This window comes from Purpureocillium takamizusanense, chromosome 2 (assembly GCF_022605165.1).
Source record: "Purpureocillium takamizusanense chromosome 2, complete sequence".
Classification (NCBI taxonomy): Eukaryota; Fungi; Ascomycota; class Sordariomycetes; order Hypocreales; family Ophiocordycipitaceae; genus Purpureocillium; species Purpureocillium takamizusanense.
Window position 1 is genome coordinate 1,813,549 of NC_063069.1, and position 15,208 is coordinate 1,828,756.

Genomic DNA, 15,208 nt, shown 5'->3' on the forward strand with positions numbered 1-15,208 from the left:
CATCGTATTATTAGCAATGCAATCTCTCCGTCTTGTGCCGCCGTGGAGTCCGCCCGCTCGCCTGGCCCTCCCCCGCACGACCTACTACCCACGCCCTTAAGGTACATAACTACCTAGTACTGCCACTACAGTACCATCGACGTATAGGTACTGCCAGCCAAGCAGAGCGCCTGAGTCAAAATGCAACAAGCACCGTTAACTGCTGCTGCTTCGTTCGCCGCCGCCGCCCTCCCACACCCCCACACAGACGAACAAGCGCGACGAACGGTTCATGAGCCATCAAAAAGTTGTCATCGGCGCCCTTTGCGCTGGCGTGCGAAAGGGGCTTGCAGCGCAACGCAACGCAACGCAACGCAACGCAACGGCCGAGTCTAGCCTTGGGAACCCGTCATTTCAGCCAGGCCGGGCCCCGGCATCGCAGCCACGAAAAAAAAAGGACGCGAGCCGCCAGCCACATTTGCTGGTCGTCATGTGCGTCGCGTGCACTTTCACGAAACACAGCCAGCACAATAGAACGAACGGACGGGGCTTTGGTTATCGCGCTTTTGTTTCTTTCGAAAGACCTCTGAAAAAAGTGGCGGTCTACTGTATCGGACGTCAAGGTTCCGGCCGCGCCACACTTTGCTCCGTCAAATGCTGAAGCCTGCCTGCCTGGCTATGCACGGCATGTACTATAGTACTAATACGCCGACTGTATCCGTCCTTGTCCATCACGTCAATGGCGTCCATCAAGAGAGAAGTAATCAGTGTTCGCTCCGGCACGCTGCACTGGAGTCTGATGTCCATCACCTCCAGCTCGACCCCCATCGTGCAAGGCCCTCGTACTGCTGGGGCGCCGGTGCCGCCGCCCTCAGCAGCGTCGGACTGGGCGCCAACCCCCTTGACTGCGACGGCGCCACCCTGCTGCCAAACTGAAGCGGTACCTTGTCCTCGGCGCCGAGCCACGCCGTGGACCACTGCGGCGCCGAGTCCAGCAGGTGCACCCACGGGTCCTCCATGTAAAAGGCGTCGGACTTCTGAAAGATGATGGCGCCGCGTCGGTTCGGCGACAGAGTCGCCAGCAGCCCAGACGGCGGGCTCTTAGGTTCCATTGGCTGCGGCCTTCCGTAGGGCGACTTGGCCGCCTGCAGAGGCGGTGATGCCATGGGCGCGAGCTTGAGCTCCGCTGCCGCTGCCTTGTTGGCCGGCTGGACGGGCGTTCGTCTCCTCCCGACAAACGGCGCCGGTACCTCCTCGCCGTCAATCTTCTTTCTCTTTCGGATCCTTGGGTTCTCCTTGACCGAGTTGAGAATTGAGCTGATGCTAGCCCTGCGTTCGAGAGATGCGTCCGGCAAGACAACTGTCGTTTGCGCAGAATCATGTGTAGACTTCTTAGATCTGCCGTGATTGGGATTGAGCGTAGATGAGGTCCGTTTTGGCTTCTCTAATACGCCCGGTGCCGACTTTCTCGGTCTGCGTTGCTTCGGCTTAGCAACCTTGTCGAGGGCACCAGTAGCGACCTCGATGGCGCCATGGGCTGCGTCCAAGGGGGCGGAGATCGAGGCGCGACGAGCAGGAGGTGGCGTCGTCCCTGTGATTCGATGCAGCTCCTGAAGCACCTTGTACGTCCAATACGCGCCGGTGACCTTGGTATCTCGCAGCGCCACGGGGTTCGCCGGAGGCGGCTTCTTGCTCTCCTCCTTGCCTTCGGTCGACTCCCGCTTCTTCTTTGGACGCGGTGGCTCGGGCTCCTGCCAGAGCTTTGGGATCCTGTTTTGCAGGTCCGCGACCCAGGCATCGCAATCCCACTGCACCCAGTAATCGATAACATCGCCCCATGAGCTCTCGGGTGGCTTGGTAAAGTTGACAAACACCACGTTGCCACCCTTGCTGTGTACGGCCTTGGCAAACTCCCTCACCATGACTTTGAGGCCATGTACACGCAGGCTCGTTCCCAAGATGAGAAGCATGTCTGGATAGAGCGCCAGGTCGTGGGTGACGATGGGGTGGATGAGCGGTGTGTTGGGGTTGTCTTCTCCGTAGAGGACGATATCGGGCCGTAGCTTGCCTACGCCCAGCCGCCGCTTGCCTCTCTCTTCGCGAGCAACAGTCGCGCCGACGCAGTGCGGACATTCGGGCTGCTGTCCCGCCAAGGTCTGGGTTTCGCGTTCCTCGTCGTCCCAGGAGCAGAGCTTGCCACAGAGAAAGCATCTGAGAAGTTCTAGGGAGCCGTGTAGAAACACGCACTCTACACCAGATCGAGGCTTTTGCGCTCGCATCTGCAGCTTTCCCTGGTCCGTCGACGGTGTCTCCGTGTCTGTTGCTGGCGTGCTGTTCTCGTCCGTCGGAGGTTCCTGACTCTGCTGGCTAGATTCCGACTCGGGTAGACTTTGGGATTGCTGACTCGATTCGGGCAGACTCGAGCTCTCAGTGTTGCGCGTCTCACCGTCCGTCGTTGAGGCTTCCTCGACCATCTTGTTCAGCTGGCTGGCATTTGCCGTGGATCGCCGGGAAAACCGTCCCCTACTGCCAGGTCCGTGCTGGAGGCATGTTGAAAGGCCGACCTTCTCTTCGATTTGGTCAATGTTTTGCGTGTAGCAGCGCACGAGCTTGCCCCGGTCTCGAAGGTGGCTGATGAATCGGTGAGAGTCGGTCGGCTCTGCCTCCTTGATCTTCTGCCGCAGCGAGGTGGCGAATGTGTAGAAGACGGACGTCCTGATGGGGTCGGACCAAATGTTGGCGTCGAATAAGTCCTTGCCCTTCATGTTTGGTAGGGTGTTCCGCGATGAGGTTTGCGAGCAGCTAAGGGGGTTAGAAGATGGGATACTGTCGTCCACCTCTGAGGGAGACGTGCTGCTCCGCCGGCCAGAGCTCGCATCAGAGGGCGAACCGGGGACAAACGGGTCGAAAAGGACCGGAGGCGGGGATGACAGCGGCGAGGAACTGAGCGGCATGGCCACGTCCATGAGGCGTCGGTGAGTATGCCGAAGTGTGGAGGGAGGGAGGAGAAAATCCTCGGGTGGAGGCGACGACAGCGGCGAGGTCGTGAAGTGTGCCGGCATCGCCATGATCGGGCCAATGCGAGGTGTGCTGTAGCATGCAAGCTCTAGCTTCTCGTCGCGCTGGGGCGCCGCCGTCTCTGTGTCGTCGTCTTGCAACGGGGGCAAGTCTACCTGGACGGTAATCGACTCGCAAATCTCTTCAGTCTTCACCTCTTTGACTTGTTCTGGTTCCGCCTCGAGCGCGTCGACAGAGCCTTCGCGTGATATTTTGCGTCGCTTGCTGGGACGCTCCTCGTCGAACGCGTCCTTGTCGGCATTGGCAGCCGCCGCCGCCGCCTCGGCCAGACGCGCCTGTCGCGCGGCGGCATCGAACTGGGCCTGAATCAGCGAGTAGAGGCCATTCTCGGAGCGAAAGTCCTGTTCATGTCAGTCAATGCGGTGCCAACGACGCGCTGTGCGGCAGTGCAGTGCAGGGCATACCGGGATGCCCGAGTTGGTGCTGATGCCGGCGCCCGTGACGACGACGACCTTGCGCGCCTTGAGGAGTGCCTTGGCGACACCCTCGAGGTGCTCGTCGGCGTCGGGGTCGACATGCTGCGTCGGCATCCTGAGCGAGGCACGCGCGTTTCCGTCTGCAGGGTCCAAACGTTTTGGCCTCGCTCGTTTTTTTTTGACGCGCCGAGTCAAGGTGGTGGTTGTGGTGGTGGTGGTGCTATGGCGGTGCCCCCGCTCGGGTGAGCTGGGGAAACGGGGCCCGACGAGCGGGCGGTGGCTCGCGTCACGAACGACGTAGAGTCAGGAGCTGCGGGTGCGGATTCGAGCAGGCGAGGGATGCAGCATTGCTGGCACTAGTAGTGGTAGACGAGTAAAGAGATACCGTCGTGCAACCGCATTAGAGGATCCGGGCCGTTCACCCAATGTTGTGGCGCCAACGCCGAGGTGGAGCTCGCATGAAGAGGAGGAAGCCTTCAATGCTTGCTTGCTTGCTTGCGCGACGACAAGAGATGGGCCTATTCTCGCAGCGCCGGTGTGGGTGAATGGGGGGACGACTGAGGCGTTCCGAAAAAGCGATTGGAGCTGCACACGAGCGGGCAGCAGGTTGTGTCGCGATGCGTGCGTAAAAAATAATGTTCGTGGTGAAGGAAGTTCCAAATGGGCCCATGTTGGGTTGGCGGCCGACGCGCGCAGTTACATAGAGTGCCCGCGTGTGTTGATGTCGCGCCGCGGCGCTGATCCGCTGTCGAGCTCTGCCCGTTATCGCGCCGCCTAGGTAGGTATTCTAGCGCCACGCGCCGCCGCCTACCTTGCCTTTGCTTACCTGCCCTGTCCGGGTGAGGTGGAGCGAGCGGGCATCCACCAGGTCACGCTGGATTCCATGGATGCCGCAGAGAGCCCGACGGGCACCACCTGTCAGGAACGGGCTGCCACGATTGGAAGGCCCAGGTGCAGGGCTGGCCTCCACTGTGACTCCACTGGACTGGACGGGAGGCGCGGGAGGCACTGGGGCTGGGTGCTTCCCCGCTGCGGGAGGGCCGCCCGCCCGTCAGGCGTCGGACCATTTTCAGTGTGCCTCCAGGGCTGTGGCACTGATACTGGTGCCGAGCCGAGGCGCCTGACGTCGAGTTCCCGTCCGTCCATGGATCCATCAATACGAAGTATCACGGCATCAAACTTGAACCGCCTCGGACCACCCAGCGTCCCCTGGATCGCAAGGTCCTCACCACCCCGCCAGGCTGGCTTCGCACAATACTCCGAAATCATGATGCTAAGTTGCTAATGCTGATGCTACCAAGGTATTATTACTATTAGTCTCCGGGCACGTCTCCAGGGACTGCGCGCTGCTCGGAACCCCCATCACCTCAATCCTTTACCAGCACTCCCAGTAGGTCACCAAATGAACCCGGCGTGCCCAGGCCCGTGATGGCATCCCAGCCCTTCTTGGCCGGCCACCCGCCCGGCTTCTTGTCTCCCGAGAACACGCAGGACCGACTCAGGCCCTCTGTGGTGTCATTTAGGACGTTTCGCACCTTTTCCGAGTACAGCCTCTTGTTGAGCCAGCCCAGCGAGCGCCTCCCCTTACGAAGCCTTGCGTCGTTGATCAGCGCAATCATGGCGGCGAAGACGGGCGCGCTGGCGCTCGTGCCGTCCACTTGTACGGGCCGACCGTCAATAACCGTCGTGTACTGCGTGCCCACCACCGAAATGTCAGGAAGCGCACGCATGCTGGGATTGTAGTACCCGGAGAGGTGGCCGTCCAGCTGCCTAACATATTCCTCAACCACGCCCGTCTGCCACCACGGCCGATCGAAGAATTGTGAGAACCCGCCGCTGCTGAACTCGGCACCCGGTGGAGGGCCCTCTTTGTTCGTCACGGCGCCCATAGCTGTGACCCAAGGGCAGCTCGGTGGAAACGTCGCGATAGTCATCTCCCGATTCGTGCCGTCGTTTGCTCGGCAAGTGGCATTTCGGCCGCCCGCCGAGCCGCCATCCCCGGCTCCGAAGATAACGGACACGCCTCGGGCGGCGAGCAAGCCAAACATGGTGCACACCTTCACCGCATACGCTCGCGGAACGGTGGGCTCATCGTCTGCGTACGATATGGACAGCACGTGCGGTAGCTGGCTGTCGGGCTTGCTCAGGAGGTGCTCGAGTAGGTCAAGGTAGGGCTCGTTGTCGCTGTACTCGTTCGGGTATGGCTTTCCCGAGGCGTTGAGCTTCATGCCGTGGCCGCCGACCGAGTAAAACGTCACCTGAGTGGGGTGGCCGATCGCCATGCCGTATTCCACGTCCAGTGCCGCTTCCAGGCCCGAGAGGGCCGACGTCTGAAGGTTCTTCCCGCCATTGACGAGCTCGACGGAAAAGTTGTAGCCCTTGAGCTCCGGTTTGTAGCGTTCAAAGAAGATTTGCGCGTCCGCAAAGTTGGCGTATTGCTCGAGGAATCCCGCGATGCCAAATCTGACGTGCGATGTGCCATTTGGAGGAGTATAAGAGATGTTGTACTGTTTGATGATGCACTCGGGTCGGATCCCCGTCTTGCAGTCGTACGTGTCGCGTTGATGGACTTGCTGGTCGAAAGCCAACGGCTTAGAGAGGCCGACTTCGTGCGTGGGCGTCATGAAGTTTGCGATGGGATGAACGAAGCTGACTATCTTGTTCAGGTCGTCGGGGATCGAGTACTCGGTCGTGCGGAGGACAGGGGCCTTGCCATCGAACGAATACTGGTGTAGCCGCATGTTGAGCAGCTTCTCTGCCTCGCCGACTGTGGTTCTGGCATGGACCCAATCTGTTTCGGCTCTCGTCTGCTTGATTCCGGCATCTGCCAACCACTCAAGCACGGCATTTACATCCTGCTGCTTGGGCGTTCTCATGTCGGTGACTTGGGCGAGCGAGAGGCGCATCCCCGCCATGAGTTTGTCTGAAAGCTCGTCCGTTGCGGGGTGATGCAGGGCAAAGGACATTTGCAGGTGTCTGGAGGAATCGGGCTCGGCGTCGAGCTTCCTCCATCCGTCTGGGACGGCAGCGGCCTTTTCGAAGCTCGCTGCGCAGGCCGCGAGGGCGGCAAGGGCCCAGGTGGTAAAGAGCGTCTTGGCCGCCATTGTGACTCGCGACTCGAAATCACAATGAGCGGGCAATGGATAAAGAGTGTATGAGCGGCCACCGTCGAAGATGCCCGAGGGTGACTCGGAGCAGCTAGCGGCCTTAAGTAACAGGTGTCGCAGCGGGCGACGGCTGGCACCTTCCTCCCTTGCAACACTTCGCATTCTTTGCCGGTGTCTGGCTGGCTAACCCCCTGACGGTGACGCATGGTCGTGCCACGCGTGGATTTGGGCTTGAGACATTGAAATCGGATCGAGTCAAGCTGCAGCGCGGCGCAGGTTTATCGGACGTGCGCCGTCCATCTGGTCTATAACCTCATTGCTATATGACAAGTAGGGAGCTTGGATCGCAGTCATGGGTCAGCGAGGGACGATTCGACGCTGCGGGCATCTACCTGCGTATATGGATGCGTGTGCAAGAGCAGACTCGTCGAATACCTTGCTTGCGTGCGTTCAAATGCCAGCCCTGGCCGTGGGCTCGAAGCCTTAGTACCAAGTCCCAGCAGTACCTCACAGGAGCCCGTTGCATTGTGCAGCCGGAACCACCAAGTCGGGCCCGTGTTCCTGCAGCAGCCCGGTTGCCACCTGCAAAGCATTGGCCAGCAATGGGCTCGTGAGACAAGACCCATCTAGCGCACGGCCGTGCTAATATCCTTAATTAACCAACCGTTAACTAGGTACTACGCAAGGGGCCAAGCTCAGCATCATCATGGCACCACGTCCAAGATGTCATCATCTATCTATTTGTCTTGGTCCCCTCACTCGCAAGCCGAATACTACCCCTGATGGCCACTTCCTACGAAGAAACTGTGCTTCACACCGCATTGTGTAGTCTCACCGGCAGTCGCAGCGAAACCTGTTTGGCCTACTGTTCCAAGACAACCGAGTTCGCTCAACAACCACGGCGAGCATTCCAGACCGCCCCCGCTTACCCCACGCGCAACCTTTCTTTTGCCGGCCGCGCCCAGCTCGCCTAGGTCAACCCGAGTCCCTTTCTAGCAGGTATTCCCAGCATCGGCAGCCGCTGCGCATCGCTAGTGACAGAATTTCATCATTTGGGACTGAAGACACGAGATCGCGTTGAAGACGGTCGTCCAATGCGGACGGACCTGATTGCGACCAGGAGGGTGGCAGGTGGATGGAGAGCGTCTGAGACGGTGGGTGAGTCGGCTCTGGGGCAGCCGAGAAAACCACCGTGCGCCTGAGATCCCCTATTTCCTTTTACTACTCCAGAAGTGCTGATGGTCGAAGCGATACTTGGTAGGAAAGGCATCGGGAGGGCCGAACGCCACAGAAAGAGGAAAGAGCGATGCTGAAGCCTCGTTCAGACGTGGTACGATGCTACAAAGTACTGCCAAGTGAGTACTTTAGGTACCTATCTACTAAAGTACCTACTTAAGGTAGATGTATGTGACCGACGAAGGATGACAGGAAGTGTGGAATACCGAGGGAATACCTGCTCGTACACTCACCTATGTATCCAGGTAGTAACTGGCTTAGTACCGTAAGCTTCCCTACAGCTCTGGGCCCACCTTCCCATCTTCGGGTCGTCGGTGGCCCTATATGTACACACGTATTTGTTCCTCGGCATTTGCCCCGCCTCCAAACTTTCGTTGTGCTTCGACTCTCCCGCGGTCCACTTGAGCATCATCCGCGAACCCCGTCCGATCTCCATGCCTTTGCTGCCGTCCTTTCCAGGCCTGGGTCCGGCGTTTACAGCGTCCTTAGCCCCGCAAACACCGCCCCCCTCGCCCCGTATCATGGACATGGATTGTTCGCTCCTGGGGCACACGGTGCACGATGGCACTGCGAGGGAATAAACCGCACGCAAGGCCTCACGAAACTCATCAACGTCACTTGTCCTCGTGTCTTTGGTGGGTTCCACCGAGAGACCCCATGTGGTTTGGGTCCGTCGTGCCTCTGCCGCGCCACCCTATCAAAGGCCCGGGCCTCTCTCACGATGGAGATGATGATCCAGGACTTGCAGCCGCTAGAGCCCGACTTCCAGGCCAAGGGCCGATGGTCCGAAACCCGTCCTAAGCCTCGAACAGCCAGTGGACCCGACCGTCTCTCGATTTGTGCAGCAGCCCAGAAAACCACGACACGCAGCTCTACTAGTTTGTGGTGGGCTGGCCAGAGTCCCGTCAAAGGCCGCCACCGATATTGCTCTAAAGCTTGACCACACATCTCCAGGCCCAATCGCAGAGGCAGAAAGCTTACCAGCTGCATGTGAACCCCAGTCGTCGGCCTCGCGCGGCCCCTACTTGTACACCGTATTCCGGGCCAAACCTTGACGGGGCCGGACGTGGAATCTGCCGTCTCCTGCGCTTGTTTACGGGCCATCGCGCGGTGAAGACTTTGCGGGGATCTCAGCGGCTTTTTGTCCCTGATGTGCTGCCTCATTATAAAACGGACTGTTCTGATCGTTTTGCCTCGCCCGTTTGTTCGGATTCTTCTTCCCGTCCAATGTCCCGCCATTCTATCTTGGAGCTCCCAACCCTCCACATCCTCTCTTCAACACCACCAGCCACCACCACCACTACCAACAACCACCACGTACCGCCCCTGACTAACGGCAGGGGCCGCATAACACAAATTGCCGGTGCATAATGAAGGGTCCGAATCACCTCAACGTCTACGCGGGCCCCCAGTCCGTCAGGGACTACTTCGACCCGGAATGCCATCCGCCGATGCCGCTGGTGGAGATTCCGGAATGCCTCAACCCGTACAGGGCTGATGGCGTCCGCATCTACGCCAAAATGATGTCGATGCACCCTGCCACCAATGTCAAGGTCATCCCAGGTGGGTACAATTGCCAGTGCTGGTGTTAAGGCGCCGTCCTAAGACAATTCAATGATAGCTATGAACCTGCTCGATAAGAGCGTCGAGCCTGGCAAGACCAAGACCATCGTGGAGAGCAGCTCAGGCTCTACTGCCATCTCCATGGCGATGGTCGCACGAGCCTGTCATGGGATTGACGACGTGCATGCATATCTAAGCAACAAGACCAGTCAGACTAAGCTTCGCCTTATGCAATTTTTCGGCCTCAACGTGTAAGTACTTGGCAGTCTGTCTCGTGACCGGGCACTCATGCGGGGACATGCAGTACTCTTATCGGAGGTCCAGCACAGCCGACCCCCGTAGATGAGAGAGGTGGCATCTGTGCGGCATCGCGGAAGTCCAGAGAGAATGAGGCCGTGTGCAGCCCGAATCAGTACATTAACGACGACGTACGTTGAGATCGAACGCGTCCCTCATCCGGGATTTTAGTCTCAGGCTGATATCGCATAGAACTGGAAGGCACATGTTCGCTGGACCGGTCCGCAGATCCACAAGCAACTGCCGCACATCAACGTCATTGCCGCCTCCATGGGCACATCGGGTAGGTAGAGCTTGCAAGGCATCTCCTTGACCGGTTCTGACGGAGTATTTAGGCACCATGACTGGCTTAGGAATGTACTTTAAAGAAGCCAAGCCTTCGGTCTACAGAATTGCGTGAGCATCATGGCACCCAAGACGGACACGCGCTGACCAAGACAGGGTATGCACAAATGCCGGGGACCGAGTTCCTGGGCCCCGCGAATTTTCTCTGATGAGCGAGGTCAAGTTCCCGTACAAGTCTGCTGTGGATGCTCTTGAAGAGGTTGGCGCAACCGATTCCTACTCTTTGTCGCTGGACCTCACCCGCCAGGGAATTGTCTGCGGTCCATCTTCGGGTTTTACCCTCCAGGGCCTTCTCCAACGTTTGGCAAAGAAGAAGCAAGACGGTACTCTGTCGCAACTGGCTGGGCCCAGCGGGGAGATCAACTGCGTTTTCATGTGTTGTGATCTCCCTTACCAGTATCTGAACGAATACTTCGAAAAGCTCGGCCCTGAGAAGTTCAGCCCGCTCCGGAATGAGGTAGTTACTGCCCTTTCATGCAGGTCAAGAGCTGCTCTAACACGCCTGCAGAGACTCAAAAATGTTGACCTCTATCGCTACGATGATGCATGGGAACGCGATGCCATGGATGCGCTGTCAAGCTTTTTCTCGCTCAACCCTGCGACACGAGGTTCATCCTTGTCATTTGTGGATGGGGTGCACGAGCTCGAGAAGGCACTGGTTGCTCAGCCAAACACGCAAATCCTCGACTTCCGTTGTGCTTCCGATTACGAGGCATTTCACCTCCCGAACTCTGTCAACATCCCCCTCGAAACCCTGAGAAATGGAGCCGCTTGTGGCAGCCCGTTCGCCAACCCCGCTGATGACTGCTCCATGCTTGAGGAGCTATGGCTGGAGCTCGAGGGACTGTTCACGGTCAAGGACAAGAACGACAAGCGCAATCCTAGCGCAGAGGCTTTGATGGCAATTCTTCGTGGCAAGAGGGTCTTGACCATGTGTTACGATGGAGATAGTGCGCGAGTCGCAAACAGCGTCCTTCGTGCCAAAGGCGTAAACTCGGACAGTATTCGCGGAGGATACAGGGCATTGGCAAGCGTGCAACTACCCGACGTTGCCTCTGCGCAGCAATCGACCCATGTTGTGTCTGTGGAGGCATAATAACAGCGTCCCAGCCCGCATAGGGAAGACCGACAGGGCAGCCGCAGACGTTTGCACATTCCATCGCATTTTGCTTCAATTTAGGGGATTTTAGTCCAGAAGTGCAGTGGGCATCTGGGACAACTTTGGGTTTTTGTTTTTTGGGAATCCGATCATGATGACACGCGAGGAGTGCATCTAGGATCTGGTCGAGCAGTTGGCGTCCAGGATCCGATGCGGTTGATGAAACAGCCATGACGAAGAGCAGCTATAGGGCCTATTACCAAGTGCTGGTATCAAGAACTTGCCACTTCACGTGGCACAAAAGTCTAGGGGCATTGGGGTCTGGGTGTGCAGTGGGCGCCCGAGATCCCTCGGTGTCAACCACCACAAAGGGGGTGAATGAAGCGGTCCGGATGAGCAGTGGGTGTTCGGGATCGCCGACGATTTCAACCATCGTCATTGTCAACCCAATCAATCTGAGACGTTCAAATGCAGGACGTGCAGTGGGCTTTCTGGGATTCGATGCTCAGCCTTGACGGCTGATGAGAGCAGCTTGTGTTGGTTCTGTTCGTTGTGGTTTTGCCACATATCGGGAAGTGGCTCGAGCCCTCCGACTTTCGAGCTCAGGCCATGCTTGTCTAGCGAATGGCGGGCAAGCTTATCTGCCAATCCAGACATCATGAACAAAGGTTATTACGTGCCTCAGCCGAAAGGCTGGTGATGGCAACTAGCGGCCGGTCCTCGACTGTGAAGCATTTGATGCTGACGAGCCTGACCTGATGGAACGATCAGAAGGTCGATCGTACGCCATGAAAGACGAATGCCATTGTCTCAGGGTCATCCTGGACCAACGAGGTCTCTCACGGCGGGGGACTGGATGTTTTCCTGGAAATTTTGTAGCCGGCCACGGCTGGTTACCGAAGCATCTCAGGAAGCCACGAAAGTCGTGCGCGGATGGCATGTGTCACATGTGGCGGCGTGCCGCTGGGGGCAGTCCAGCTCACTACACCCTCGCTAGGCGTTGTCTCAGCCCTATTGGCGCGGGCAGGACCTGGTGGTGGTCCCCGTCACCTTGAGGCATGAAGAGGCGAAAGCGAGCATGAACTCTGGTGCGTTCCCTGTTCTAAGTCACTCGCGGGCTTGCCGAGTAGGATGGTCTCGAACCGCGCCAGGTGACTGAAAATTCCATGGTGATCGGTCTCTGGACGCAAGCTGGAGGGCGGGACTCACACCTTGAAGCACCAAGTCACGGCAACGCACATTACAAGGCTTCTGGTTTGTCTCTGTCCCTCTCGATCCTCGATCGGTACGTCCGAAAGCATCGGGTGTCTTGATCACGGCAAGAACAGCGCGCCCAGCAGAAGGGCGGATCACCACGCAGCCCTAGCAGTGGTGGTGGGGGGAGGAAGCAGAAAATCGATAGCGCAGAAACTCGTGAGGCTCTGTCGGCAGACCGCCAGTGACAAGCAGACGATGGCGAATGAACTGTGCTGCGCTGAACAATGCTCAGCAAGCCAACTTTTTTTCTCGACGCCTGCAGCATGTTGTTGGTTCACCCCTCGGTTGACCTCTTCTGGACCCGCCCACCACGTGTGTGTTGTCGGACTCGCGCTCGCTGAACGACGCTGCCCTCTGCTTTGTCGACCCGAAGGAAGAGAAAAATTTGGGCAGGCACAGACTATCGAGCTGAAGTCTAAGAAAAAGAGATGAAGGGCGGCGGCGTCCCCCTCCCACGCTACCCAGGCAGGCAAAGGCAGGCCAGGCCCGGTCTCACGATATGCTGACGTGCGCTTTCGATACCTACTAACTATGCCCAAAGCTCACTGGGCTCTCTCCTTTTGCAACCCATTTTAGCCGCGTATTTGCATCAGACGGCATAAGGTGTGGTGGTGAAATGAATGCATCTAATTGTCGCGTGAGAGCCCCCCTTCGCTGGCGGGGGAGACGGAAAACCGGCGTTGAACAACATTTTGCAGCCGCGGCCGGAAGGGGGGTAGAGGATCCGCGGCATGTGCTGCGATCTGGAAGGGTTCGGGCCGTTGGCATGCACACCCAACAGGAGCATCAAACGTACTGTTGTACGTGGTACTATTGGTGATCCTCCGCCTATTTTGCGCGGTCCTCACTACGCGCATCGTATTGACCGGTCAAACAGAGTTCAGCCCTGCTTGTTAGAACAAAGCAGGGAGACGGCCGTCAGTCATGCATCATGGCGAGTCCGATAGGGCCAGTGGAGAGCACGGTAGCACTACTAGTTACGGAGTTACTACTAATGTTGGCGCACGCGATGGTGCATGACAGCCACCTGCTGGCCCACACTCATCTTATGCAAGTGACGGAACGAACAGAAAAAGGGCAGCACCGGTTCCGGGACCATGGTTTTGCGGGATGTGGTTGAGAGGAATATAACGTCAGTACCTATGCAGACGCAGACAGACGGCATGTGCAGGGGTGAGAGGGAGAGACCGAGGGGACTGCGCGTCCCGGGATGAGCCCTGATGGTGGTGGTGATGCACTTGTTGGTGTCCGTGGCTGCTGCTGTTGCTGCTGGTGGTGCTGCATCTCGCTGCTCCCAGCGGCGGCGGCGGTGGCTCATCCCATCCAACCAGCCGGCGCCGCGCGCGAAGCCGCCGTGGCTTGTTGCGCAGGCGCGTCTTGGTGTGTGCATGTGCGTGTGTGCATGTATGTATGTAATGTGTCTCGGTGTGGTGTGCGACGGCATACGCTCCATTGGCCCTCGAGGCGGGCATGCATGCCTGCCTGCCTGCCTGCCTGCCTGCCGGTAGCTGACTTTTTCGCTGAACCGGGGCGCAGCTAGGCCCTCGCATGAGAGGCCGTGGGAGTGGGAGGCGAGATGCTATTTATTCATTGATGCCATATCTGAGGTGGGGGCGAGTGCCAATGCCGGGGATGAGATAGCTGCTGCGATGCGCACTTTGAAGTTGTGGGTAGTTGCGTGATGGAGGGGCCCTTTCAAACCCTGGGGAGATTCTACTTGCTCGCGTACGCTCACGGGACCATCCTAGCTCGTCGGCAGGGGTGTCTGTCTGTTCGAGTCGAGGGGGCGCACACGCCTTGGGACGTGATCCTTCCTGTGCAACTAATAACGGTCGAGAGGGCAGACACAAGACAAGGTAATAAGGCCGGTACGTACGAAGTAGGTTATACGTATGTATGTATGTAAGAAGACGGGCATGTGAGAAAACGGGGCAGTCTTCCAGCTGGACTTAATAAGGTGGCCACCGTCCGCCCTTCCGCTTTCTTGCGCCATCAGAATTACCTATCCGCCGCTATCCCCCCTCCCCGGTCCGTCTGTCCCGTCAGCAGGCTCTCTCTCTCCCGTGCGACGTGAGAAAGCCAAACCTGAACAACAAGCGCATTGCTACTGCTGGCCCACGATAGTAGCACAGGACCGCCTTCAGCCAGCCCTCTGAAACACCAGACGCCGACGAAGCACCACCCGCGCCGCAGGTCGACTGTGCACAGCAGGACCGACATGCCTGCGTGACACGACGCGATAGGGACACTTACGTACGTGGTCGTACCAGATCCTGCTGTTCCCTGTATTTTTTTTTCTTTTCTTTTGCCCTCAGCGTCACGCGCAGCGAGCGGACAATCGCAACCGCTGTGCCCGCACGGACGCCTTTGTTCTTTCACAATAGGAAGAATCTCGCGCTCTACAATCATTCCGCATACATATACAGACGTATATCTACACTTTTTTCCCGGGCCTGTCCGGGCATACCAAGTACAACACCGACGACGGACATCCGCCCCTCCATATTATACGAATCCAGCAACCCCGCGGTTCCAACAAACGACGAAAGCAACACACCACCACTAATAAACCCCCGGTCTCGTGCGTGCGTGACAACGTACGTGCGCGGCGGGGCTGCTGCATCGTGTTTGCCTTGGGTCCCAGTGTGGGTGACAGCCGGGCGGCGAATCTTGGAAAGCCGGGGGCGGGGCGCGCGCGTCCGCACCTCTGAGTTGCTTGCGCCTGCAGCACGGCATCTGCTACTGCAGCATCAGCAGCAGCACGCCTGGAATCATCGCCAGGGGGGGACCGGCCAGCGCGCGGGGGAGGGGAGCAAACCACCGGTCCAAAG

At 58.4% G+C, this 15,208-nt stretch overlaps 3 protein-coding genes across 3 annotated transcripts; 1 reads left to right on the forward strand and 2 right to left on the reverse strand.

The window, feature by feature from the left end:
* Positions 1 to 482: 482 nt before the first annotated feature.
* Positions 483 to 4,194, reverse strand: HST3 (Hercynylcysteine S-oxide lyase). The gene is made up of 2 exons (XM_047983392.1): positions 3,462 to 4,194; positions 483 to 3,398 (listed from the first exon to the last, which is right to left on the reverse strand). Exons 1-2 carry the CDS (start codon positions 3,585 to 3,587, stop codon positions 786 to 788), a joined length of 2,739 nt encoding a protein of 912 aa, XP_047839363.1. The 5' UTR covers positions 3,588 to 4,194; the 3' UTR covers positions 483 to 785.
* A 536-nt stretch (positions 4,195 to 4,730) lies between these two features.
* JDV02_002369 (Tripeptidyl-peptidase I) lies at positions 4,731 to 7,160 on the reverse strand. Its single transcript, XM_047983393.1, has one exon. The coding sequence runs from the start codon at positions 6,740 to 6,742 to the stop codon at positions 4,841 to 4,843; it is 1,902 nt and encodes a 633-aa protein (XP_047839364.1). The 5' UTR covers positions 6,743 to 7,160; the 3' UTR covers positions 4,731 to 4,840.
* Positions 7,161 to 8,288: 1,128 nt separating this feature from the next.
* JDV02_002370 (uncharacterized protein) lies at positions 8,289 to 12,026 on the forward strand. Its single transcript, XM_047983394.1, has 7 exons — positions 8,289 to 9,379; positions 9,438 to 9,630; positions 9,684 to 9,807; positions 9,869 to 9,959; positions 10,012 to 10,072; positions 10,118 to 10,478; positions 10,530 to 12,026. Exons 1-7 carry the CDS (start codon positions 9,187 to 9,189, stop codon positions 11,115 to 11,117), a joined length of 1,611 nt encoding a protein of 536 aa, XP_047839365.1. The 5' UTR covers positions 8,289 to 9,186; the 3' UTR covers positions 11,118 to 12,026.
* The last annotated feature ends 3,182 nt before the right edge of the window (positions 12,027 to 15,208 follow it).